The following is a 26,805-nucleotide window of genomic DNA, read 5'->3' on the forward strand; positions in this document are numbered from 1 at the left end:
TAAATAATAACTCCCCATTTCCTCCTCCCCACAGTCCCTGGCCGTCACCCTTCTACTTTCTGTCTCTATGAATTTGAATACCCTAGGTACCTCATGTAAGGGAAATCATACGGTATGAATTTTCTATTGCTGCCTTATTTCACATAGCATAATGTCAAGGTTCATTCATATTGTAACAAACGTCAGAACTTCCTTCTCTTTTAAGGCTGAATAAAATTCCGTTATGTTTATATACCACATTTTGCTTATTCATTCATCAGTTATTGGATAGTTCCACATTTTAGATATTGTGAACAATGCTGCTATAAATGTGGGTGTATAAATATATCTTTGAGACCCTGCTTTCAATTACTTTAGTTATGTACCTATAGGTGGAATTTCTGGAGCATATGGTAACTCTGCTTCTAATTTTATGAGGCACTACCATACAGGTTTCCATGATGGCTGTACCATTTGAAATTCTCACCAACAGAGCACAGGATTCCAATTATTCTACATCCCTGAAAACTCTTGTTATTTTCTGTTTGTTGGGGGTTTTCTTTGATGGGAGTCATTCAAATGGGTATGAGGCAGTATCCCACTATAGTTTTCAGTAACATCTTCTTTCATCCTGTTGTTGGGGGTAAGTCGCAGTCAGTTTTCTTCATCAACCAAGTATAGATATTTCATGAGCCATAAAACTCGAAAATCCAGTTAGCTTCCTCCATTTCCACTCACCCACCGTTTTCATTGAAATTATATTCACTATTAGAAAAAGACACCATTCATTGGTCTTCGCTTTTATTGAAATACAAAATGTTAAATATGCAAGCTGTACTAATGAAGGTGCTCCTTGAAGTTGATAAAGGAGAACTGGGCTGCTTGTGGCTTCCTGCAGGGGAGAGAAAGAACAGAATGTCAAGATGATCACCCTTGTTGCCTTCATCCCATCCCTCATCATGATTTTTCTTGCATCCTCTTCCATGTGCTCTTGCCACTTCCCTTGATTTCCATTTGTGACATCTTAGTCTATTTACCAAAATGTGATCTTTGTAAGACCTAATTTAAAGCATATCACTTCTTTTTTCTAAAGCACTAGAAAGGCTTCCTGTCTCACTCAGGTAATAATTTTTAAAGGTTTACCATGTGATAGCATAGAACCATGAGATCTGACTGCTTCTCCTAATTTGTCTCTGCCATTTTCCCCAGTAACGTTCTCTTTTGGTCACACTGTCTCATTGCAGTTATTTAAATATGTTTAGTGCATTGCTACCCCAGGGCATTTGCACTGGCTGTATTCTGTGCTGGAACACTTTCCCTGCATAAGAACCACGTTATTCACTCCCCAACTCTCTCCATTCTTTGTTCTGGTTTCATTATTTCAAGAAAAGCTTTTGAGTGAAATATCTATAGGAGTACAGTATCCATCATTCTGCGTTTTCCTTTCTCTTCCTTTATTCTTCCTTTTATCTTTTTTTGCTTTCTGACCTGTGATGTATTTACCACTTTATGTTTTCAGATTCTGTTTCTACTCACTAGAATATACGCTGTCTGAGTGTAAGAAATCTATTTACTTTGTTAATTGGCATATTCCAAGCATCTAGAACACAACCTGGTGCACAGTTAGTGTTGGCAAATATTGGTCAACAAACAGTTCCATGTCCAAATGTCGCCCCATTGGATGGATTAGGCACTGAAAGCTGTTACGCTGAAATGATGCAATATTGGGACTGAAGTGTCAGAAACCAAGAGAAAAAATTATGTGGTAAATGTTGGAAGTATTGAGAACAACTTTATACAATTCACTATAAAATATAATTTTAAGTATGCATGTTGGAGAGAAACTGATAATAGTCTTATAATCTAGTGTGAAATAAAGCTGTTATGAGTGAAGAAAGTAATCATTTGGTACAGACTCAATGTACCCATTCTATAACATTGTAATCAAAATAATAACAAAAGTTATGTTGGAGCTTGAAGGAACTTCTTGACTGTGATTGAGGATTCAGAAGCCAACTCTGAGTGATTGGTGATCTGCATTGTGAGAACAGTCTGAGAACCAGAGCCTAGATCAGTACAAACTCTACAGTGTAGGATGTATTTTCTACTATCTGGTAATGGTACCCGGATGTCGGTAATGTGGTATTTGCTGTGACATCCTCACTCAGAGGATCAAAATGCTGCTTTCTCCAGAGTTAGCTCCTTTGTTTACTGCATTTTGTTCAGGGTTTGATGCAGTGTTTGGTTACTTAGTGTCTCTCTCTCTCTCTCTCTGTGTGTGTGTGTGTGTGTGTGTGTGTGTGTGTGTGTGTGTGTGTGTACGTAAGAAAGGGAGAGTAAAAGAGAAAGACTATGAGAGATAAATGAATATAAATAGTAATGGAAGCATGAGCATGTTTCCATTTTAATAATTGTTATCCTTAGTTTTTCATTATCGCACTCTGCTGCAGCTTTTCTTACTTCCTTGATTGATTGATTGCCTGATTAATTGTAGAGTTGGAGGAGTCCAAATGCATATAAGTCAGAAAAAAAGTAGCAGATAATCACCAGACTATATCAACAAAAACACCAATTTGACCATCCAAGTACTCAGCTGTCATTTGTCATTGGACCTAACCACCAATATCACTCTCTCATTTATTTCACACACCACCAACAACTCTCAATACTTAACCATTTTCAATTGCCCGGAAAGAGGTAGAAATATCTTGTCATGGACAGTCGTTCTATGGTGGGCATTTGGGCTTTAGCCCTTGGAGTTTCAAATGATTGCTGTACCTGAAAAATAAAATAGGCTGTAAATGAGATAAGACTCTTTTCAGGTCTCAGAAAGCATCTTGCACCATGAACCAGACAACACCTGGAATGAAAAGAGCTTGCAGGTTTCATAGAACCAAGCCCATGGGCATTCTAACTCCTCAACATTGCACCCTGCCTCTTAGAATTAACACTCCCTGTCAGACTGCACTCTTTACATCAAAATAAACACCTTGTGTCTAATCCAACATCTTTCAACATTCGTTTTCTCTATTTTCGATTTCTGACCTACAGATCTGACAATAAGTTATTCCTTGGAAATTGTTCATGAAAACTGGATAAGGAAGGACTCTGTAGTTTCAATGCCCACCAAAGCTGATTCCTCAACTGAAGGAGAATTAAATCTAAGTATCTTATCTTTTTTTTTTTTTTTTTTTTTTTTTTTTGAGTTGAAGTCTTGCACTGTCTCCTGGGCTGGAGTGCAATGGTGCGACCTCAGCTCACTGCAACCTCTGCCTCCCGAGTTCAAGCAATTCTCCTGTCTCAGTCTCCCAAGTAGCTAGGATTACAGGTGCCCGCCACCAAGCCTAGCTAATTGTGTTTTTTTGTATTTCTAGTAGAGACATGGTTTCACTATGTTGACCAGGCTGGTCTCAAACTCCTGACCTTGTGATCCACCCACCTCGGCCTCCCAAAGTGCTGGGATTACAGGGGTGAATCACCGCACCCAGCCCCAGTATCTTATCTTTAAGACCCAAACACTGAACAACTTTCATATCTCCACCACTAAGCTGATCTTGAAGTTTTTCTGCATCAACTAATTGGTAAGAGTCTACTTATCCTAAATCCAGAATTTTCAGTTCCTTTTTCTATGAACATCCTTGAAAGTACGATATCTAACTCCTAATTATCCAAAAAGATTTAAAAGATTTAGCTTCCTAGATCTCTATTCACAGGAACTCTGTCTCAATTTATGCTGCATTTCCTCCTCCTCCTCCTTCTTCTCCTCCTCCTCCTCCTTCTCATCCCCCTCCTCATCCTCCTCCTTTCAGTACTTTTTTTTTTTTTTTTTTTTTTTTTTAAGACAGGGTCTTACTCTGTTGTTGAAGCTAGAGGGTAGTGGTGCAATCTCAGCTCATTGCAACTTCTGCTTCTTGGGCTCCAGTGATTCTTCCACCTCAGCTCTCAGGTAGCTCAGATTACAGGCTCTAGTCAATATGCCTGGCTAACTTTTGTATTTTTTGTAGAGACAGGTTTCACCATGTTGCCTAGGCTGGCCTCAAATTCCTGGATTCAAGCCACTCCACCCTTCTTCGGGCTCCTAAAGTGCTAGGATTACAGGAATGAGTGACTGTGCTGGTCCTGGATGATTTCTTCTTTAAATGCCAAGGTGTATCTTTCTTTCCCATAGGAGTTTTACTCTTTTCTACAATTTTTACTTTACTAATAATTATACTATTCTATGTTAATGCCAATCCTATTTTCTCCCTAAACAAGAGGGAGCATTTATCTACGTATTTATGCATCTATTTATTCAATAATTATTAGTTGAGTATCTGCTACATGCCCGGTTTGTTGAATTACTGAGCAAATCCCTGCCATCCTGAAGTTTGCATGCTAATGAGTAAATACAAGTTATAAAAAACAGACATATAAATAAACTATTAATATATGCTGAGTGGGTGGAGGTACGAGCTATGGAGAAAAATAATATAGGAAGTAGTGGGAATAAGGAATGTCCCAAGTTGGGCAAGGAATAGAAAACCTTTCCTTCTACACATTTTATTGAAAGAATGACTTCATTTTGTTCCCTCTCACATGTCTTCATGGATCCTATCACAATCTGTAAGCGTATATTCGTTGGTTAACCCACATGTTCAGTATCCATATCTCCCACGAAAATGTGAGTCCTAGAAGATAGGCTTACGTCACGTAGGCCTCATTTACCCCTCTATCACTAGGCGGAACTCCATGACCTAGTGGACCACTCAGATTTCATTCATTTGATAAACTAAGTAATAAAAATTATTTCAAAATATTTTTCCTTCTCTAAAACTTAAGAACTTATAGTCCATAACATAAAGCTTATGATTGACATTTTTTTATTTTACTTTGATCTTCTGCTGGGATACAGGAATTGTCTTTTCCTTAGCCATATTTCAAACAGCCGAATGACAGAAACTAGGTACCTCTCTACTTTCACTTCCCTGACAAAGATTGTCATTGTGAAGTGAAAGGCGAATCATGACAAATTCTTCCTGAAGAAATAAATGAATAACTAGAAAAGAAAGAGACACTTACCTTCCGAAATACTTCCTCTAGGTGGCAGCACCAAGAATATTTCTGGAAGCACGTGATGAGCTGTGTGATGAAGACGGAGCCCATTGTGCTGTCTCTCCAGGACACGTTATCTATGATGATACAGATGGATATGCCTTGGGCTATGACTTTCACTATGTTTTTGTTTATATTTCCATTTTGAGAATTTTTTAAAAAGAAAAGCATAGCTTGGGAATTATCTTTACAGATTTGTAGGAAGCACTTACAACCTGACATTTACCCACTTTCCACAAAAAGTAAACAGAAAATCTAGCAAAAGGTGACCAAAAGTTGCAGTTCGTAAGCATTGCAAGAGACTGTGTAATGAATGAATTTTGATTCTTGGGATTGACTTTCTACTACAAAACTCACGCTCATTCTCTCGGCGTTTATAGGGGCTTGAGAAATAACGAATTATCCCACTTTACAGAGGAAGGAATAGAAGCTCAGAAAGATGAAGCAACTTCCCCATGTTCACACATTGAGTAACCAACAAAAAATTGCTACCAGGCTCTATGGTTGTTTGCAGATTATGCCACACTGTCTTTCACCATATAGTAAACAAAATGATGAACACATGACAAGTTTCAGTTATAGAAGACAAAAAACGTGATAAAAATCTACTGTACAGGATGGTGCCAATAGTAACCAATACTGTTTTATGTACTTGAAATTTGCTAAAAGAGTAGATTTTATGCTAAGTATACTTCTTACACACAATCACGGAATGATGATAATAATAAACAGAGAAGTGGAAGAATCTTTAGGAGAAGAGAGATATGTTCATGGCATAGATAGTGGTGATGATTTCAGAAGTACATACATATCTCCAAACTCATTAAGTTGTACACATTAAATATGTACCATTATTTATGTCAACCTTACCTCAATAAAGTGGTTTTAAAAAATAAGGTTTAAAAAATATACAAATCAAAAACAGCCAAATGTACGCTCCTTAAGATAATTACCTAGAAGTGAAATACTAACCAATGTTCCCTGAGATTAGACCTAATCAACCCCACAACTTTGGAGCCTGGTGAACATTGGGGAGTTCCTTCATCTTTCTGAGCTTCTATTCCTTCCTCTGTAAAGTGGGATAATTCCACTGAATTCTTCTACTTGTTTTAAAGGGTATCCACAGTTCTAGTAGGGCATGCAATGGCACTGGTCATTGTAGAATCACATGGGAAATATGGAGAAGAAGACTTGAAGTTGATCATTTGAGAAAGAGATGTCATTCCTGGAATCCATAAAAACACTATGTAAAATGTTAAATGGGCTTAATTTAAAAAAAAAAACAGAATTCATATGTTTAAATGGTGAGTGGTGAATGGGTTCCCATGTATTGGGTTGCTTTAATATTTGGTATGCCTCTGACTGTAAAGTGTAATACTTATAATGAAAGTACAATTGTCAAAAATGTGTGTTTTGGAGGGGGTAGGAATCTCTTTTCATATCACACATAAGATCATGTAAAATATGTGGAGAGCACACAACATTCTATCAGATCATTGTTTCATAGGGATTCTTGATTTTGTAGATTCATTCAAAAGGTAGCCTCAGGCCCACAAGTCCCTTACTGCCACTAAAAGATACATACGTGGGGTTGACGAGCAGAAAGCAATGAAGTCCTTCTCCACATGGGTCTTGTAAACAGCGTCTTCCTCCAGGTTCTCAGGTGACTGTGAAGAGGCCACTTCCAAGGATGCTGGAGAGTCTCTGACCCACAGTTCCCCATGGTTTGCTGTAGAGACATTAACTTTCTGCACACTGCTGTGCCTCCCACAGAATGGCTATCACAATTGCCCACCTTGTTCTTTTTGAATATTCATTCTTACTAGTTTCATACATACAGAGCCACACAGATACAAATACACACACAGACACACACACACACACCCCCCACTTTGCTTTCTCTCCAGTGTCATTCAACAATGTGGCTACTGACAGTGAAATCATCTTGAATTTACCATTTTTAGAAAAAAACCTCTGTTTTCTTTCGAAAAATAGCTTCCAAGAGCTATGAGACAATTGGTCTCAAATTCCTGACCTCAAGCCATCCTCCTGTCTTGGCCTCCCAAAGTGTTGGGATTATAGGCATGAACCACCATCCTCAGCCAGCCATGAGACAATTGAATCTCTGGAGCAAAACTGAACTGCAACATTCTAAAGTTCCCTGATCTGTTTACTAATTTCCCCCTCAATAATTATAAGAAAAAGGGAAGCTGTTTTACATAATGGCCCCAGTTTCAAAGGAAATTCTTCTCAAACCACACAATGTCCAAATGTCTGTAAAACATTTACAAACCAAGCTATCATGAAAATTATTCCATTCCAAAGTTTCAGTATTTCTGTCTAACTTTGATTTAGGGATTCTGATGATCTCCTTCACCGCTTACTGTAGATAAAATTGTACAGAAATTTCTCCGCTGATGAGACAATTTCTTATTATACCAGACCCTTAGGTAGAGTTTCTTTAGAATTCATTGTGCTTTGTTTGCACTGGATGGGGTCTAACATTGTTTCCCCTAAATATAAACCAAACATCACAATTCTCTGCATACACCTTCGTAATTGTTAGATGTCCAGTCTCAGCACTCACCGCCTCTGCAGGCCTGGACAATGATGACCTTGGGTTTGTCCTTTAGACTGAAGCAGTTTCGGTTGTTGAATATCTGGAAGATGGTGTCATAAAGCAGCACATCTGGGTTTTTCTCATCATGTGCAGTTCCGCAGATTCCCTCCAGGATGCCATGAGACATGAGCACCAGGAATGTGCTATCGGAGGACTTGTGCTCTGGTCGGGCAGCAAATGCCCTCAGCGCTGACTCCATATCCTGTAAAAGAGCAATGTCTAACTTCAGTCAGAGAAGCATCACAATTAATAGGACGTCCCAGATTTACCATGAGTGAAACAAGAAACATATGTGACATCCGGGTCATGGTGCTTCACATATTGCTTACTCAGTCACAACAACTGTTCTATGGTTTTATTTTTCCTTCTCTATGGGGCTGTGGGTTCCCATTTTCTCTTCCTGCTGACATACTCTCTTCTTAGTATATTGTATATTGTTATGTGTTACTCATGTTACTTTTTCTTTTCCATCTCAATCTTTTCTCTTCCTACCTACCAAGAGTCATGTGTTATAAATGCAACACAGCACTTTCTTTGTAAAATCCGTCCCACTATGCTTAGAATAGAATCAAACTTCTGGCCTGACCATACTCCACCCTCATACTGTGTCCATTCTCCTTCAACATCTAGTCACGCTGGTCTTCTCTTTGTGCTTCTCATGTGCCAGGTTCATTTTCAGCTCAGCTCTTTCACAGTAGCGTCTCCTACTTTGAAGGCACTGCATTCGTGTCTTTCCAAAGCCGTCTCCAACCAATCCAAAAACATGGCTCCCCACCCTGCAATTCTGTCTCATGTTTCCTTTTTCTTTTCTTTTTGCTTACTTTTGGCTGTCTTGTCACTGTTTTATAGGCACACACATGCACACCTGGTGCTTGAAGTTGCCTTTTTTCTTAAAATTTCACTGTTTCTCTCCACTGTAACCTAGATGAATGCCGGCTGGGAGCTTCCTGTCTCATTTACAGACCTATTCCCAGTGTTAAGAATAGCTCTTGGCACCAGGTTTAGGACTCAATATTTGTTTTACAAGTGTACTCCCATTTAGCATTCATTAGTCTATAATTTTCTGGGGATTCTTGGGGCTGCATCCCAATCACATGATTTTGGAATTCAATAAGAAACATGAAAACATGTGCCAATCATGTTTAGTCTAGTTTTCCAGAATTGAGGATATTTGGAGGACCAAAGAGACATAGATTTACCAATCTAGTACTCTCATTTTGCATACACACACACACACCCACACACACACAGGTTGTTAAACTTTGTTGAGCTGGTTGAAACTAAGTAGTTATTAGAAGGATGTGTGTTGAATACGTATGTGTTTGTGGCAACTGAGGGGTTCTTACCCTGGCTGTCAGATTCTCTTCTACATCCACACTATAGTCCAGACCCTCAAGCAGCTCCTTCATCCCTGTGATGTCAAAGTCAGCTCCATTCCTTGGAGGCAGATGATCAAACTCTGTATTGCATATGATGAGAGCCAGGCGTGTGCGGTCATTTCTCTCCTTTATTGGATAGATCTGCAGGATATGGAGATGCAGTAAATTTAATTTACTCAAGTCTTCTTTCAGCCCCCTTATGCCTATCAATGTTGATTTTTAAGTCTTCATGCAGCTGCTTTCTGCTCTAACTTGCATCAAAGACACTGACTTTCTCTCTCTGAGGAACCCAGGGAAAGAACCAGGACATATCTGAAATGGTTATTCGAGAATCTTGAGGAAACTAGATAATTTCTACCCCTTTTCTTCTCTCTTTTCTTCTTCAACTACTCCAATCTTTCTTAGCATTCAAAGTTCAGGTCAAATTTCATACAAAGCAAGAGATGTTGTCATTGGCTCCATTGAAAAATGAATACAGCAAAAGTCTTTGCCTTTGGAAGCATAGCTATTTTGTTACTATTTTTAACACATAAATGTATACTGTTTTTCAAGCTTTAATTATATTTCCCAAGTATCCTTCATGTCTAGACTTTTCAACTAGAGTGCAACCAATTACTAGTCAGCTATCTTATCTTGTAAATATGTTTATTCCATGACTAATGCTACAATTTTCATAAAATCTAAATAATTACAAGAATAAATACATGAGCCATAGAAATACCAATTTTCTCTCAACTCGTGATAAAATGATCTGCATTATGGGTTGAGAGAGGATTGGTATCATTGTGAAGTCACATAATCTTTCCCTTACTAAAAGCAGTATTGCAAATGGTTACTGCCATCCCCACCCCCAATCATTTAGTGCTGTAAGAAATGGTGCACTGAAGGAAAGCAATGATTTCTCTTCTTTTTTGCTGTTTAATGCAGATAGCATAGCACCTCTTCAGCTCTTTCTTTACATAGTCTCAGGAACTCTTCATGAGGGCAAAGCTTGAGGGCATCTGCAGATTCTCCTGACTCAGGTGGTCTAGCCTCCATATTCAGATGAGCTGCAGGATATCACATAACATAAATTGTGATTTCTGCCTCTGTGACCCAATTTATCACCTAAGAAGCTCGAGAGAGAAGATGTCCTGGGAAGAAGATTTCTTTACATACAGGGGTTTTAGTGGTATCTCATATCTAGTATTCCACATCAGGAGATGTATTGCTACTGGAAAAGATAGAAAAGAAGATCTACCCAAACATGTAATCATACATTCTGATCATTCTGGGGAAAACATTTCGATGATGTTGGGGTAATTTGGCCTTTCTTTATACGGTCGAAAGAATTTGATTTTTCCAAAGGTTTTACTCCAGGATACTCATTTATCTGTGTGGACTTTGTATTGTGTCTGTGCAAGAGTATACTGAGTAAATAGTTGTCAGAGTGCTATCTACTACAAATTTAATGTGTGTTCCATGTCCAATATTTAATTTCTACTATAACACGTAAAAGGTAAAATTAAACAGGTAACATTAATTCTAATAACATTTATTTAACATAACATATAAAAAGTATTATTTTAACATGTGTTTTTAACCACAAGCCAAATGCTTAATAGTTATCCCATATAGGATGGAACAAAATCCCATTTTGGAGTAATTGTCCCCTCCTAATCCCCACTACACATACTGATACATACATACATCAAACCACAGAATATTGAATCTTGTACTTTCAAGGCATTATTTTTTAGCAACTTTGCTGTTAATTTTTAATGATTCTAGAACAAATGAACTTCAATTATCCCTGTGCAAATTGTAAAGCCAGCTATTTGTAAAGCCAGCCAGTCTGAGCTCTGGAGATGTAACAACTTGTAAGAGTATCTATGAATGTCAAACCTTCTGAGCATCTCTTTTCATAGATTACACAGTAATATATGACCTTTGGTCCTATTTCAGAAAATTCTGCCAATGTGAAGACATGCTGGATCCTTGGGTATTCCCTGGTTAAAGGGTATGTTTTCTAGTCCAAAGTTTTCTGTTTCCAGTTCACTTACAGGTTTGGAGAACTTCCTAACTTAGTCATCTCCTAATGATAATTATGTGTGTATGTGTAGATACAGTGTTTTCGGGTAAAATTTAAAATGAGATAGAATTTCTGTCTTACATCCAATAGTAAAATTAGCATGAAAGCAAATCATTTCATTACAAGATAGTACATATTATAGTACAGACTGCTGCCCAAAGAGAGCTGGGTACACTGTAGTTACACTGGCAGTGTACCTAAATTTTTCTGGGATCACTCTGGAGACTCCATCTGAAGATAGAGCCCAGGGAGCTACTAGACCCCGCCTGTGAGGGGCTGCAGCTGTCTTATTCCTGCCATAGCCTCTGCTCATCAGATAGGTTACTTCAGTTTAGAATCGAATGCTCATTGTAATATCTGGGTTTGCTAAAACCATTCTGAAGCCTCTATTACTTCTACTCTAATTCCCATTAGTTGCACTATCACTGACTTTTTGAAAATGGAGATTGTTTCCATGCCATCCCAGGATTGAGAAAAAAACAAAACAAACAAACAAAAAGCCCTGCGAAGGGACCAGTTTAAATATGAATGAGGATGCTACCTTCTTATAATCTTGAACAACTGTCATGCTATCACGTGCTCCCTGTTGGTAGCAACACCCCTTCTTCACAGAAGAGTGCTGATTGAAAAAGCTCATTTGATATGGTGAGGTCTCAACAATTTATATTTCCTTTTGTTTATTACTATTTATCATTATTGGTAATCTGTAATACTTCATGGCTCAATCTTTAAGCTTAAATTCTGGGGGGGAATTGAGTCTGTCTCTGGTGAACTTCAATGTGAGAATGTTTAACCTCTAATAATACATAATTCAATCTGGGGCAAAAGTTCCGAAAAGAAGTTTTAAAATTTAGACACTTTATAGAGATTCTCCTTATCATATTTTGTAACTCGCAGAAATAAGTAAGCACTGGAAAAGTCTAGCTCATAGCATCCACATAATAATTATGAAAACTAATATTTATTGAATGCATAATACTTTATTTATTTATTCATCCTATGTTATTTAGGCATCCACTATGTGCCAAGAAAACTACTGATTACTGTTATTAATTGGTGAAGAAACCAGTTGCGTTCTGGTAGGAGAAACTTGGTAGATGTTGTTTCTGTTTACTGAGATGAAAAGGGAATAAAAATGCAACAGTTTTATTCTGGAGAACAAAGTGTATAGTTTTAGCTGTATTTGTTTTGTGATGCCAGCAAAACACTCAAGTAGACCTGTTGAATATACTGCTAGAGCTAAATGAGTCTGGAGTTCAGAGGAGAGAGTTCCAGATGAGAGCTAATATCTTGGGAGTTGTTGGCATGTGGTGCCTGTCATTATAATGTTTCTAGGCCTAGACGATCTTATGAGAAAGTACTGGAATTGTCTTCATTTCACAGATGGTAAGACTAACAAATAGGGAGCTCGGGAAGTTAAGCAACTTGCAGGAAGTTGCATAGGTCACAGGTGACAGAATCTAGGTTTAGTTCTATGTATCTCTTACTACAAGGTGTGAACTATTAACTATTTTTGTACAAAATCTAAACACAAGGACTCAGCCTTTTATGTGATTGTAAACTGGATTCCACCCTACAAAAGGTGAAGTGGTCTCTAAAAGGAAAATGATAGGTTTAGTGAAAATGATAGTTGAGGAAGGGAAAGATAAGGTTATCACAGAAGACACTGCTTAGGCCTTGGAGTTAAATAGATTCTGGGAAAATTGAGACATTCATTGTAAAAGACCAGTCTTACCTTTTTTACTGGGGGATATTTGGTCTATGTTAAAAAAGGTTTGAAGAAGCATTTGACCTGCCATACGTTGTTTCTCTTGGATAGAGTCTGCCATGACCCGAACTTTGTCTTCAGTTTTTGCATCATAATACTTCTTTTTTTCCTCTTCCTTCCAGTTCAGCACATTCTGTTCCACCAAGTTATCCAAAACGCCAGTGAGGAAATCTTTGCCCAGGGATTCCAACATCTTAAGTGGCTTTTTTCTCTGGTTGCCCTCTGTTAGAAATAGAAAGACTCCTTTAACTATGGGCACAGCTTAAAGAGTTTCACCGTCACTTTAGATGTAGTTCTACAATGTGAAATGCTTCTGAAAGTATGTCCGACTTCACCATCTGTCTTCCTGTACCCGTAGATTTCTGTCATTCATCAAATTCCCACCCGGTTGTTTAACAATTTATTGCCACTTAATACTTTTTATTTTCTTTTTTTTCCTTTTTCTTTTCTTTGCTTTTAGCTTCTCATCTTCCTTCTGTGGCATTGGACCTCATGCTAACTTCCTGGTCATCCACTGCATTCATTTTTCTCTTTTACTGGTTCACAACCCATAGTGATAATGATCTGCCTAAAATATATATTCCTGGGAAAGTCAATGCTCTTGTCTAGAATATAAATTCTTCCTACTAGACTATATGATTTTTACTCTTTTCTGTATTTAGTTTTCTTGGTGAAAGAACTATATATTTGAATTTGCACTTTTTAACATACATCCTATACCCCCATCTTTTTATTCAAAATGTTTAAAAGTACTTAATATGCCTTGCTAAATACATAAATTAAAGAATAAATGGATGAGTGCATCCATACTTATAATTCTTTCAAATCTTGCTGTCAATGAAAATTTAAAATAGAAAGTAACCTGATTACTAATCTTCCAGTGTAGTCGATTAATTTAATTTGACACCATGTTAATGTATTACTCCTTACAGTAATTTGAATATTTATGAGGAAATATAGATATCAAAATAATAAACCCTTTATTTCAATACAACAGATATGATTTTGGCAGATTGTACAGAGAAATGCTGGATATCTTATCAATTCTCAATCAATGCTATGAAGACAATTATACAATCCGTGTAGATGTAAGGATAGTGTTGACACAAAATGACATCTAAAGAAATCATGTCAGGACATTGCACAAAAGCTTTGGCACAGAAGCACCAGCCTCATTGTCTGGGTTATCTTGAATTCATATTTTCATAAATGTTTATTGGGCAACTATTATGAGAAAGACATTAGATATTACAAACCAGGAAAAAAGTTACCTAACATAAATTAACTTAATAAAGGGTAACATCTCCCATGTACTTATTATAAATAAAAAATGAATGCATATAAAGCAATATAAATCATCATTATAATTATCATTATTATTTACAAATCACTGTACCAAGGGTTTTACAAATTTTAATATACTGGACCCTCACAGTAAGCCAGTGGGTAGTTATTACATTCCCTATTTTATATTTACCATTTAAATAATAACTTGCTTCATATCACATGAATTAGGATTCAAATCTTGGTTTTTTCCACCATATTCTATATAGTTAATCATGATATGGTTCAATTAAAATAGTTAATATTCATTGAGTCCTCATCATGCCAAGTACATTACTGAAATTTCACAAAAATTCCATGTAAAACATATATTAACCTCTCTTATATGGAAAATGAAAGGTAATAAGTAATTAACTCAAATAATGTGAAAGAACACCGAGTATATAGTAACTGGGAATAAGAATTGAAATCTAGTGAGTCAGAATCCAGAGCCCCCATTCTTAATTCATCAAACTACATTGCCTGACAGTTGGTGAAGAGCTTCTTAAGAGAATGTAGACAGGATGTTTAAGGGGCTCAGTAAACATTAGTACATTCCAACAGGTGAGATCACAAAGGCTTCTGAGAACAGGTAGCAAAAATATTAGTCTTGCAACATCATGTACAGATGTTGGAACACAGTGTGATTTGCAAACAGTACACAGATTAGTTTGTGGGATATCCAATCTGCCTGAGTTCTGGGCTTCTGTTTTATTTATTTGTGTGCTCAGTAAACTAATATAGTGTTGACTGAATAAATGATATGTGAAGAAATATAATAAGCAATAAAATTGAAGAGCTTTTCACAGAAAATGCCACGTATGACAAACACACAGCTAACATACTCAATGGTGAAAAGTTGAAAACCCTTTCTCTAAAATAGGGAAGAAGACAAAGATATTCACATTCACCACTTCTATTCAATGCAGTTCTGGCCAGAGCAATTCGACAACAAAAAATAAATAAAAGGCATCAAAATTGGAAAGGAAGAAGTTTAATTGTGCCTGTTTAAAAATGAAGTGGTCTTATATACAGAAAACCCTAAAGGATCCACAAAAATATTTTGGAACAAATAAACAGATTCAAGAAAATTGCAGGATAAAAAAATAAACATAAAAATCTGTAGTGTTTCTGTATAACAATAAACCATCTTTAAAAATAAATACATTTCTATTTAAAATTGCTACAAAAATACTTAGAAATCAATTTAACCAAGTGGGTAAAAAAAAAAAAACATGTACACATAAAAGTATAAAATTCCAACCTGATCAACATGCTGAGACTCTGTCTGTATAAAAAATTTAAAAAGTTGGCTGGCCATCGTAGCAATGTGCCTATAGTCCTTGCTTCTTGGAAGTCTGAGGTGGGAGGATTGCTTAAGCCCAGGAATTTGAGATTATAGTGAGCAATAATTGTGACACTACACTCTAGTCTTGGCTACAGAACAAGAACTTGTCTCAAAAATAACAACAATAATAACAAATCTCAAAACTATAAAATATTGATAGAAGAAATTGAAGAAGACAAAAATAAGTAGAAATATATTTTGAGTTGATGGACGAGAAAATTACTATTATTAAAATGTCCATAATACCCAAAGAAATCTAAAGATAAAATGCAATTCCTATCAAAATTCTAATGGCAGCTTTTACAAAAACAGAAACAAATCCTAAAATTTATATGGAATCACAAAATAAAAACCCTGAATACGCAAAGCTATTTTGAGTAAAGGGAACAAAGATGCAGGCATCACACTACCTGAGTTCAAAATAGACTACAAAGGTACGGTCATCCAAATAGCACGATAGTGGCATAAAAATAGAAACAGAGAGCAAATGAACAGGACAGAAAACCCAGAAATAAACCCAACTATTTACATTAATTTGACTTTTCAACGAAGGTTTCATGAACACACAATCAGGAAAGAACAAATTCTTCAATAAATGGTATTGGAAAAATTGGATAACCACATGCAGAAGAATAAAAATCTCTAAACATATACAAAAATAAACTCAAAATGAGTTAAATATGTAAATGTAAGGACGCAAACTGTGAAACTACTGGAAGAAAACAGAGGGGAACAACTTCATGACATTGGTCTAGACAATAATTTTTGGATATGACACAAAAGGACAGGAAACAAAAGCTAACATGTGCAAATGAAATTACATGATAAACTAAAAAGCTTTTACATAGCCAAAGAAACAATCAAAAGATTAAAGAGATAATCAACAGTATGGGAGAAAAGATTTGCAAACCATACATCTGATAAGGAATTAATATGCAAAATACAAAGAACACAAACAATTAAATAGAAAGAAAATAAACTGATTTAAAAATAAGCAAAGGACCAGAATAAACATTTTTCAAAAGAAGACATACAGATAATATGTATATGAAAAATGATCAACCTCTCTAGCCATCAGGGAAATTGAAGCCACAATGAAATACCACTTCCCATCTGTTGGAATGGCTATTACCAAAAAGACAAAAGATAACAAATGGTGGAGAGGATGTAGAAAAAAAGAAACTCTTACACCCTGTTTGTAAAAACATAAATTAGGCCCTGTGTGGTGGCTCACGACTGTAACCCCAGCACTTTGTGAGGCCAAGGCTGGCGGATCACCTGAGGTCAGGAGTTCTAGACCAGGCTGGACAACATGATGAAACCCTGCTTCTACTAAAAATACAAAATTAGCCGAGCGTGGCAGTGGGCACCTGTAATCTTAGCTACTCAGCAGGCAGAGGCAGTAGAATGGCTGGAACCCTAGAAGTGGAGGTTGCAGTGAGCCGAGATTCCACGACTGCCCTCCAGCCTGGGCAACAGAGTGAGACTCTGTCTCAAAAAAAAAAGAAAAAGTAAATTAGCATGGTCTTTATGGAAACCTATATGGAGACACCTCTGAAAGTTAAAAATAGAGCTAAAGATATGATCAAGAAATCCCACTATTTAGTATACATCACAAATTTGAAAATAAGTGCCTCAAGGAGATATCTGAACTTCTATTTCCATTGCAGCATTATTCACAATAGCCAAGATACAACATCAACCTAAATGTCTGCAGACAGATGAATAGATGAAGAAAATGTGGTTTATATACACAATGCAACACTATTCAGCTTTTAAATGGAAGCAAATCCTATTGTTTCTGACAATATTGATGAACATGAAGAACATTGTATTAAGTAAAATAAGCCAGGCCAGGCACCAAAAGACAAAATATCACATTATCTCGCTTATACGTAAAATCTAAACAGGCTAAACTCATAAAAGCAGAAGGTTGCACATAGATAATACATACAATATTTATTTGTCAAATAAAAAAATAAATAAGGAAATTAAAAGTATGGCCTGAGGTATAATCTGCACATTCTGATGGCATCCATTATATGCTTAAAATAATAAATAAATCACCCTCAAATTTATGGATTCAGCCCAGATGTGGATGTCGGTATTGAAGCCCATACATCCAATATACAAAGAGGTATCTCAACTACATCTCACAATCTCATTCAACCCAACTTACAAAGATGAACTGTTCGTTTTTTCATTTCCATCCTTCATTCTCTTTTCCATATACTAGTAAATAATACCTATACTCCATGTACAAAATAAGCAGCAAAAGCTGGTGATATTCAACCTCTTTGGCCTTCCCTGTATCTTAATTCCCTTCTTAATTCACATTGCATCAATTTTATTTGCTAAATATTTTCAGAATCTGACCACTTCTCTCAATTCTAATCGTTCATTACTTCTATTCAGGCCAACATCCTTTCTTTCTGAAGAAATAAATTCATAAGAACTTTATCAACCTACTCTCCACCCTTTCTACTCTTCACAATGAGGAGTGTTCCAATATCTAGATTTGACCATGAAAACTTTCAGCCTGTTCTAATCTAGGCCTTCTCATTCACTCGTCTTCTGATACTGTTCCCACTCTGCTCATTACATTCAAAACGTTCCGCCTTTCATTTAGTTTCTAGAAAGCTTCTATTTAGGGATCTCTAAATAGAATTTCCAGCCCCCACCTTCTCGTTCCTTCTTGTTTTCCTACTGCTGTCTGTCTAACCTTCAAGTCTCAGATTAGATGGCTTTTTATTCCAGGTAATCAAGTCTCTTCTTAGGGATCTGTATATTTTCAGCAACCCCGTTTCTAATTTCTTCCGGTTTTTGTACTGTTCTCTGTCCATCCTCCAAGTATCAGATTAGATGGTATTTTCTTAAGGGAATCCTCTCTGATTCTTCCAGAGGAGACATGGTCAGAGGTATATGCCCCTAGGGCGCCTTGTATCTCCTTAGAGTAGCATATTTTTTTACACTTATTTATTTATGTATTTATATATTTTTGTGAGACAGTTTCACTCTGTCACCCAGGCTGAAGTGCAGCGGTGCTATCTCGGCTCACTGCAACCTTTGCCTCCCGGATTCAAGCAATTCTCCTGCCTCAGCCTTCTGAGTAGCTAGGACTACAGGTGCATGCAACCACGCCTGGCTAATTTTTGTATTTTTAGTAGAGATGGGGTTTCACCATGTTGGCCAGGCTGATCTCGAACTCCTGACCTCAGGTGATCCACCCATCTTGGCCTCCCAAATTGCTGGCATTGGATTACAGGTGTAAGCCACCACGTCCAGCCTTTTTTTTTTTCTTTTTTCCATTTAATTGTGATTCCCAGCCTACTTATCACTATCCACTGTTAGATTTTATGCTCTGTGAGGACAGGGGCCATGAAATACACCTGCATTATTTTTGGCATTCAGGGGATATTTATTAATTATTTACTGAATCAGTAGTCAAGGCAATGTAGGAACAAATGAATAAAATTTAAGTATGGTTCAACTCTTGAAGAATATGAAAACCGCTTTTGCAAAATTATAACGGAGGAAATTACAACAGTGAAAGAAATCAGACTGGGAAAGCCTTTGTGGCTACCTGTCTGCGGTTTGGTGCCTCCTGTCCAGCGATGGATCCAGAAGCTAGCCCAAGTTGCCGCCTAGTTCTCTTGGACTAGGGGCTGGCTCTGGTACTGTCTCCACTGGCAGGCACTGCCAACCCAGTGTGCATGCATTTAATTGCAGTGGAGAAATAATCCTGGATAGATGTCCTCTAACTGTAGCCCTATCACAGGGTTTCTGTCTGTAGTCACATTGCAGGGTGTCTGGACTGGTGAGTAATCTAGGTGCGCCAATGCCTCCTTCCTTCTCCTTACTGGTTCTGTGACACCATAGTGGGGTGTCTGTCTGTAGCCCCATTGCAGGGTGTCAGAACTGGTGAATATACTAGGCATTGCTAATGCCTCCTTCCTTCTCTTGACTGGTCTGTAGCTATATGATGAGGTGTCTGTAGCCCCATTGCAGGGTATCTTTTGTCGCTCCACCACGGGGTATATGTATGGCTCCACTGGGATCTCAGTTGGCTCTAACTAGTAGGAAGAGTCTTGGTTCAGGAGACTTCTCCTCAATCAGGAAGATTTTGAGATTTCTCAGACAGAGAACAGGAGGATAGTTTGGAAGGGATACTGTTAGAGTTCCTGGTTAGGGATCATCTGATTTGGAAGGCCCCCTGTCTGTCCCATCTTTGTGCGTGTTTGTATATGTGGAGGGAATCTCAGATGGAATTGCTGGAGGAAGTCCAGCAGGCCTAACTCAGAGAACTCTTCTTACCTGTTACATTTGATGAGCCCTGGAGAAAGCTCAACAGGCCTGTCTCATGGTGACTACGTGCTCTTTGCCTTACCCAGATACTCCATTGTGAATTACTGTTCTGAGGTCATCCCTCCCCATCTGGAGTGGATCAAAGACAACAGGGACCAACAGGAAAAAGTTTGACATTTGCCAGGTTGGTATTGCGTGCTGAACGAGGTGACTAGTGTCTGTTTTGTTATGTGAATTCTGCTGGGATGGAAAATGTTAAACAGTTCCCCATGCAGCCGGTTGGGCAGTATCTTGCATTTTAAGAATCTTGCCTATGGTTCCATACGATAGAAAATGGTGATTTTTTCTTGTAAAGTGGCTTGAATCCCACAACCATCGTGAGGTGAGCAGGGTGATCAGAAGGCATTCCATTCTTCTGGAAGTTGCAGAGGAAGGGAACCCAGAAATCTGGTATGCCAGCAAAAAGAGTAAGAAATTCTTACAAGCTAGGTTTCTGGTCTCACTCTCTTTCTCCATCTGTGTAAACAGTAAATATCACTCTTTGTCTCTCTGTAAGGGTTTGATTAATAGAAAAAAGAATTTGCAAGACTAGTCCTAGCCTGTAGCAAATCTGGTGTATTTTCTGCTAAGAATTTGTCTTTCAGTGTTCTGTAACAGAAAGAGGGGTATTGCAGGATATAATATGGGTTTAGGACCCCTTTAAACCTGCTTTTCAAGCCAGCTCAGCAGGCTGGACAATTATAAACTTTGCTATGGGTCCCTGAAACCAATACTGTATGGAATTTCTGTCTTGTTTGGTCTCCTTAAGATCTTAATCTTGTGACCAAATGTGGATACTTTCTTTTGGTTTACACCATCCAGCCCTAAAAATTTTTCTTGAGCAGTTAAAAACCTTGGTAACGTTAAAAATGGCTTCTCTAGTATCCTTCTTGGAATAGCAATGGAAACTTCTCAAGACTGTAACTCAGTAGCTAAGACTTTGCCTTTTGACAATAGCTGCCCAGGTTCTATTCTTGACTTCTGGAATGATTTATTTCTGGCTTACTATTTGCATAACTTTGCCATTTAATGAGGTTCCCCCAAAACTCCATGGATAGCTTCTGATTTCCTCTCTTGAATTTTCCTTTCTCTGAACTACCTTGGGGAAATTCTAAATCTTGTAAAAAGAAACTGCTTACCATGTCTTTGAAGCACCTGGGAGGTTACTTTTTGTAAAGTTCAAAAGCCAGAAATATTGCCTGCATGGCTAAAGTTGGGTAATAAGAAATTTAAAAGGATTTTTTTAAGAGCACTATGGTTAAAAGTCAGCTTAATTAAAAGTGAATAAACAAGTTATGGATAATTTTAAAAGGCTTTAATGTTTTTCTCTTCTTGGATCTCATTTAGCCATAAAATGTTTTTTTCTTCTTAGTCAACTGAATTATTTTTCTCCATTTTTTTGTCTCGCCACTCTTAATGCACACATGAGAGGCCCTAAGATAACTTCTGATAGCCTGGGACTCCTTGGAAAAAACAGAGGAGGCACCACAGACCCCATTTTGGCAAAAACAAACAACAAAAAAACAAACAAAAAACCCTCTGTTTTCTTCATGACACCCAAGGAATTAAAAGTAGATAGATCCCTCTCAAAATCAAAGGCTGTGTTCTGTTTTGCATTGTGTTGTCTGACAGTTTGAGTTTTGAGGATATCAGAAATTACTTTGCATTATGAGAGGGCTTTGGTATGTAATAACTAGGTAGGAAATATACTTTAAGGGATGGCTAATAGTATTTTCAGAGGGATACTTGGCTCTTTGCACACTTGAATTAGAGAAGCATGCTCCGGGCCACCTGGAAGATGTGGAAACATCCCCATAACTGACTGAGAGATGAGACTTCCTTGGGGGATGGCCTGATTTCAAAATGGGCTGATTGGCTTTAGGTTGCCTTGCAATAAAATGCAGGTTAGAAGCACTGTTCTCTCTTCTCCAGTAATATTTCCCTCCTTTGGGGGATCAAGGGTCCAGTATAAAATGGCACCCTTCATTTTGGAGATCTGTCTTTGCCTTCAGCCGTGGCTGCTTATTTGGCTCGGAAAAAAATGCATGCTTTTCTGGCCTCGTTCCTCCGAGGGCTCCCCTCTGAAGCCAGTAATCCGGTTAACAACTGGCAAATAAAAAATCTTTGAAGTACTGAATTTTCTGTCTTCTGTATATTTGTATTAACTTCTATAATTCTGATATTATTTAGTGTACATTATTGGTAATTATTGTTATGTAAAAATTGTTGGATGCCACAGAAGTAAGCAAAATTCCTAGTTGATTATGGCTTTAATAGGGTCTATAGACTTTTGTCATCCACAGACATTTTGTCTTGCTTTGGTCCTTTTCAAAAGGCAGTAAATAATCAGATATAGGACTCTGAGTGCAGGTCTCAGATAACTTTAAAAAATTGTGCTATTGGAATAGAGGAAAAAAATGAAACTTCCAGGACTCTTACAGAGAGCTGATGTCTTAAAAGTTACCAATCCTTTTGTTTTCAGAGTCAAGATAACTTATTTCTTTAGAGATATTTGCAACTTTTAACAAGTAGGTAAAATACACTCCTGTGAAAAAATTTTGAAGCATATTTGTTTCTCTCTACCTGATTTCTCCAGAATTTGGAAACTCTTTGTAAGTATTCTCAATTTATGGCAACATGGTTAATTCTGTAAGTACAATAAAAATCTGTTTTCTTTTGTAACACGACACAATTGGAAAAATTGGTTATTTTACCAAGGCTTTGACTGGAATGTCACACTTCCCTTAAAGAATCAAAGTTGATTTATACAGTCAACAAAAGCCCTTTGGGGAATCTGGCCTCATACCTTGTCTACACAGAGTCATTGTACAAGGTTTTTGATCTGTAGTAAGTAAAGAATATCACTTTCTAACAGGTTCATGAGCTCCAGGTTATCTTGGGACCTTGAGAGAAAAGGAATTTACCCAACCCATAGGTATTTAAGGGTACAAATGTGTGGCTGGGATCGGCTCTTAAAAAGTCTTATCTGAGATTCCTCATGAAACAGAGTTCCATCAAAGCCAATTTAAACAATGAACAGCTTAAATAAAAAATAATTATTCTTACCGCACTTTATGCAAATAGTCAGGCCAAGCACAATAAGACTAAAACTTATTTTGGTAAACACATTAGTTCTATCATAATTTATTTTTAATAAAAATGGGATCTGGAGAGAAAAATTATGCTTCAAAAGAAAACATATAAATACATCTGTTGTTAGTTGTCCTTGAGTTTTTTCTACAGTTTGGACTAAATCCTAAATTCTTTGTGGATTAGAAGTCCCCAAATTAATGCTTTCAAATCTTTGCTTTTAAAATTGAGAATTGTCCTCTTCATCCTAGGATTTGTTATTTACCTTACAGGAGGCTATTGGCTTAAATATCACAGTAAAACTACAGAGGAGCATACTAATGTTTTTGCATTGCAAGCATTGGAAACCCAGTCAGTCCTGCATGAGTGTGCTCATACAATTGCAAAGTGGTTCCATTCTTCTCACCTTGAGGTTCACTCTAATTTCCACCATGTCCCCTGTCAGCAGGAAGAAGCCAGAGTGATCGATGGCCTTTTCCCATCTTCATAGCCTACACCTTCAGATTAAGCTATTAGAAAACCCAAATGGAGGGATTGAAAATGCCTTTGCAAAATTATAACTGAGGTAATTGCAACAGTGAAGAAATAAGACCTAACCAACTCTATCTTGCTTCTATCCCTTAAGCTGTTCTTATTCATTCCTGGATATAGGCCGAACATTCAGTTCATGGTTTGACTGAAACAAAACTGATAACAGCCTTTTCTCGAAAACACTCTTCTTGTCTGGGGTCCAGTCTCCCTTTGCAGGACTAACAAATTAGCTACAAGATTAAAAATTACTATTTAAGGGTCATGCAGCCTCTGGCTCCTAGAGTCGGAACGTCCCCCTTGTGCTCCCAGGGATAATATCACTTTTTAAAACCTAGTATCAGCACTTAATATATTTTGCAGACACTACTCAGTGGATCAGCTGACACCACCCAGAGCAGTAATCTAACCCAACCAGTTCTGCCATCGTACCCAGGAAGAGAAGACAGCAAGAAAACCTCACTTTGACACCCTATGATTCTAATCAATAATCCCTACTTCCCAAGCCCCTACCTGCCAAATTATCTTTAAACACTGTGATTTCGGAATGCTCAGGGAGACTGATTTAAGTAATAATAACACTCCCGTCTCCCGAACAGCCGACTCTGTGTGAATTATTCTTACACCATTGCAATTCCCCTGTCTTTATAAATTGGCTCTGTCTAAGCAGTGGGCAAGGTGAACCCGCCTGGCGATTACAAATTCTTAATAGCAAATCAGGTAAGTTTGATTTCATTTAACAGACGATAGTTGCATATTGGACGTTTCAGCAGAAGGAAGGCGTGTTCATTCCCCTGTCCATTCAGGTACATTTAATCAGCATAAATTCCTGAAACTAACTCTGCTAGTATTGGGGATACCACTTTTGAAGCATGTTTGTACACTTCAACGTTTGCAGTCAAGTGGGAAAATAGATATGCAAATAAGTAAAATGAAAAATATTATAAGAATGTAAATCATTAGCAGAAGCTCAAGAAAAGCATAAGCAAAGTGTGACTCAGGTAGAAGATAGCTTTCCAGAGAAGGCAGGGTTTGGCACTGAGACCTGAAGGACTGGTAGGAATTTGGCCCTTGGAAAACTAGGGGCTGGTCTCTTGGCAGAGAGCAGTGAAGAAAGAAGCACAAAGACATGCGGGTATCTGGTGTAACCAGAAAACTGGAAGAGCTGGGCTTTAGAAAAAATAGAAATATGAAGCCAGGACTGAAGTGGCAGTGATCAGAGACAGGGCAAGTATTTGAAGATGTTTGCAGAAAGGTAGAGTAATAGCAGAGTTTGAGAGTCATGCCCACCTGAGACCACTCCTCCTAACAGACTTTTGACCTAAAGCATATTTTGAAGGCATTATCTAAGTATCCCCTTCAACTATAATATGGCAATAATAGCACAACTGTGTTCATTGATTTTAAATATTAAATCAGAGAGAGTGCATGAAATAGCTATCATACGCTAAGTATTTTTTAAAGAGACGGTTACTATAGAATTTTTTTTTTTTGTTATTATAATCACTGAATGAAAGCAGCAGTGATAATAAAAATGGAAGGAATCAATTAGAGGGAAAAACTCATCAGTACCACAGTTTTGGTTCCAGGTAAGTGAAGTAATACTTAAACATATTATAGGATACAATTCCTCAGGAGTTTAAGGCAGCAATAACTGACTACATTTGGTTGTTTATAATTATCAAACCACGACTTGTTTTTGACTAGTGGCTTTCAATTTCCCCTATCTTTATCTAATGATCCCTTGATTCCGGAGCTTAAGTTAAATGTTGTGAAGTGAGACATAAACCTCGGAGAGAATTGTTCTACAGGGAGAATCAAAGGAGTAAAGAAACTCAACAACAAGGTAATATAAGTGAAGTAAATACAGTATTTTTTTATGAAGCTGAAATCATGCTTTACAAAGATTAGTGGAAAAAATGGATACACATGTTTCAAAAGGTAGAAGAACTTGTCTGAAAGTTCAAATATTTTTTTAAAAAGGCAATAGGGAGCCACTGTATGTCCCTGAGCAAAGTTAATTAATTACATTAATAGATCACTAGCAGGTAAGCAGAGAGTGTTAACTAACTGGTCAACTTTCCTAATAACACTAATCTGTACACAAACCTATGTCAAGTCAGTTTCATAAGAATTATGTGACAATCTTCAAAGGTAATAAATGCCTGCAGGGTATTTAAGATTGAGCTATTCACGGTGAGAAAGGGGGTAGTCATCTGACTTTTTTATATGACTACAGATTACTGTGATATGTTAGAAGGTTTAGAATCCACTGATCTAGTCCAATTTCTCCCTTTGCCTACGAGGAGAATGAAGCCAAAGAAGCATATTACCTGCTGCAATACTAGCTGCCTAAGTAACTCATGACTCTATCCCTTAGGCTTTTTCAGCTTCTGTGTATAAGACAGATGACCTGAAAGTTGTGTGCAGAATGGATTGGAGAGTTAAGTCCTGGAGAGAAGGAGATCAGTTAAAAACGACAACAACAGCAAAACAAAACAACAGTGATATTAATCCATGAAATATTATATTAAAGTAGTCAGTACCAGGAACAAAGAGAAAGGGGAAAAATTGAATCACTTTAAACAGAGAAAAAATGTAATTCACAATAAGAGATGTCAAAGAGGGTAACACTTCAGAGGCTCTCAGATCTGATTCTGGGAGAAAGGTTTATGATCTGGGCAATTAATTTGGAATCAAAAGAAATATTTCAGAATGCATTTTGAAACTTCTAGAACACACAAATAACTTCCTCTGGCTTTCTTTACCCTCCCTTTGATTACCAGAAACTAAAAGAAAAGAATGATTACCAGAAACTAAAAGAAAAGAATTAACTTCTTTCTGGCTAGAAGACATCTGGAAAACATATGATCTCTCTAACAACAGGTCCCATGATTCAAACTACACACAATCAGTAAGAAAAGGAATTCAGAATGTGTGCTAGTGGCTCACTTCCTTTCTTGTGTTTATTACAGAGCAATAAATCAAGTGTTTTCTAAGATCCTACCCCCAAGCTGCTAGTCAGAAAAGGACTCACCCGCCATAGTTAACAGCCTCTGTCCTTTTCTACAGCGTTGAAAAGAGCCTCAGACTCAAAATGAAAGTAAACTATGTCTTTCCTTATTGTAAAGGGCGGAAACATGTAATTACAGATTGTGAAACTGCCGTTCAGACTTCCAGGCTCATTATCAGGAAGTGCCTTGTCGTCAGCAAATTGGCATGCAATTACTGGAATTTAGTTTCTGACGTGGTGAAAAAAAAATG

General features: G+C 37.4%; 1 protein-coding gene across 2 annotated transcripts; it reads right to left on the reverse strand.

Annotated features, from left to right (window-relative positions):
- Window positions 1–763: 763 nt before the first annotated feature.
- Window positions 764–26,684, reverse strand: LOC105493691 (caspase-4). 2 transcript variants are annotated; one of them, XM_011761546.3, is made up of 9 exons: window positions 26,579–26,684; window positions 12,876–13,130; window positions 10,009–10,118; window positions 9,037–9,210; window positions 7,658–7,892; window positions 6,656–6,799; window positions 5,038–5,147; window positions 2,654–2,757; window positions 764–871 (listed from the first exon to the last, which is right to left on the reverse strand). In XM_011761546.3, the coding sequence occupies exons 1-8, from the start codon at window positions 26,583–26,585 to the stop codon at window positions 2,659–2,661; spliced, it is 1,134 nt and encodes a 377-aa protein (XP_011759848.1). In that variant the 5' UTR covers window positions 26,586–26,684; the 3' UTR covers window positions 764–871; window positions 2,654–2,658. The 2 variants fall into 2 exon arrangements, with proteins under 2 accessions (XP_011759848.1, XP_070931618.1); XM_071075517.1 differs by lacking the exon at window positions 26,579–26,684 and adding an exon at window positions 16,950–16,967.
- Between the last annotated feature and the right edge of the window lie 121 nt (window positions 26,685–26,805).

The sequence above is a fragment of the Macaca nemestrina genome, chromosome 12 (assembly GCF_043159975.1).
Source record: "Macaca nemestrina isolate mMacNem1 chromosome 12, mMacNem.hap1, whole genome shotgun sequence".
NCBI classification, from domain to species: domain Eukaryota; kingdom Metazoa; phylum Chordata; class Mammalia; order Primates; family Cercopithecidae; genus Macaca; species Macaca nemestrina.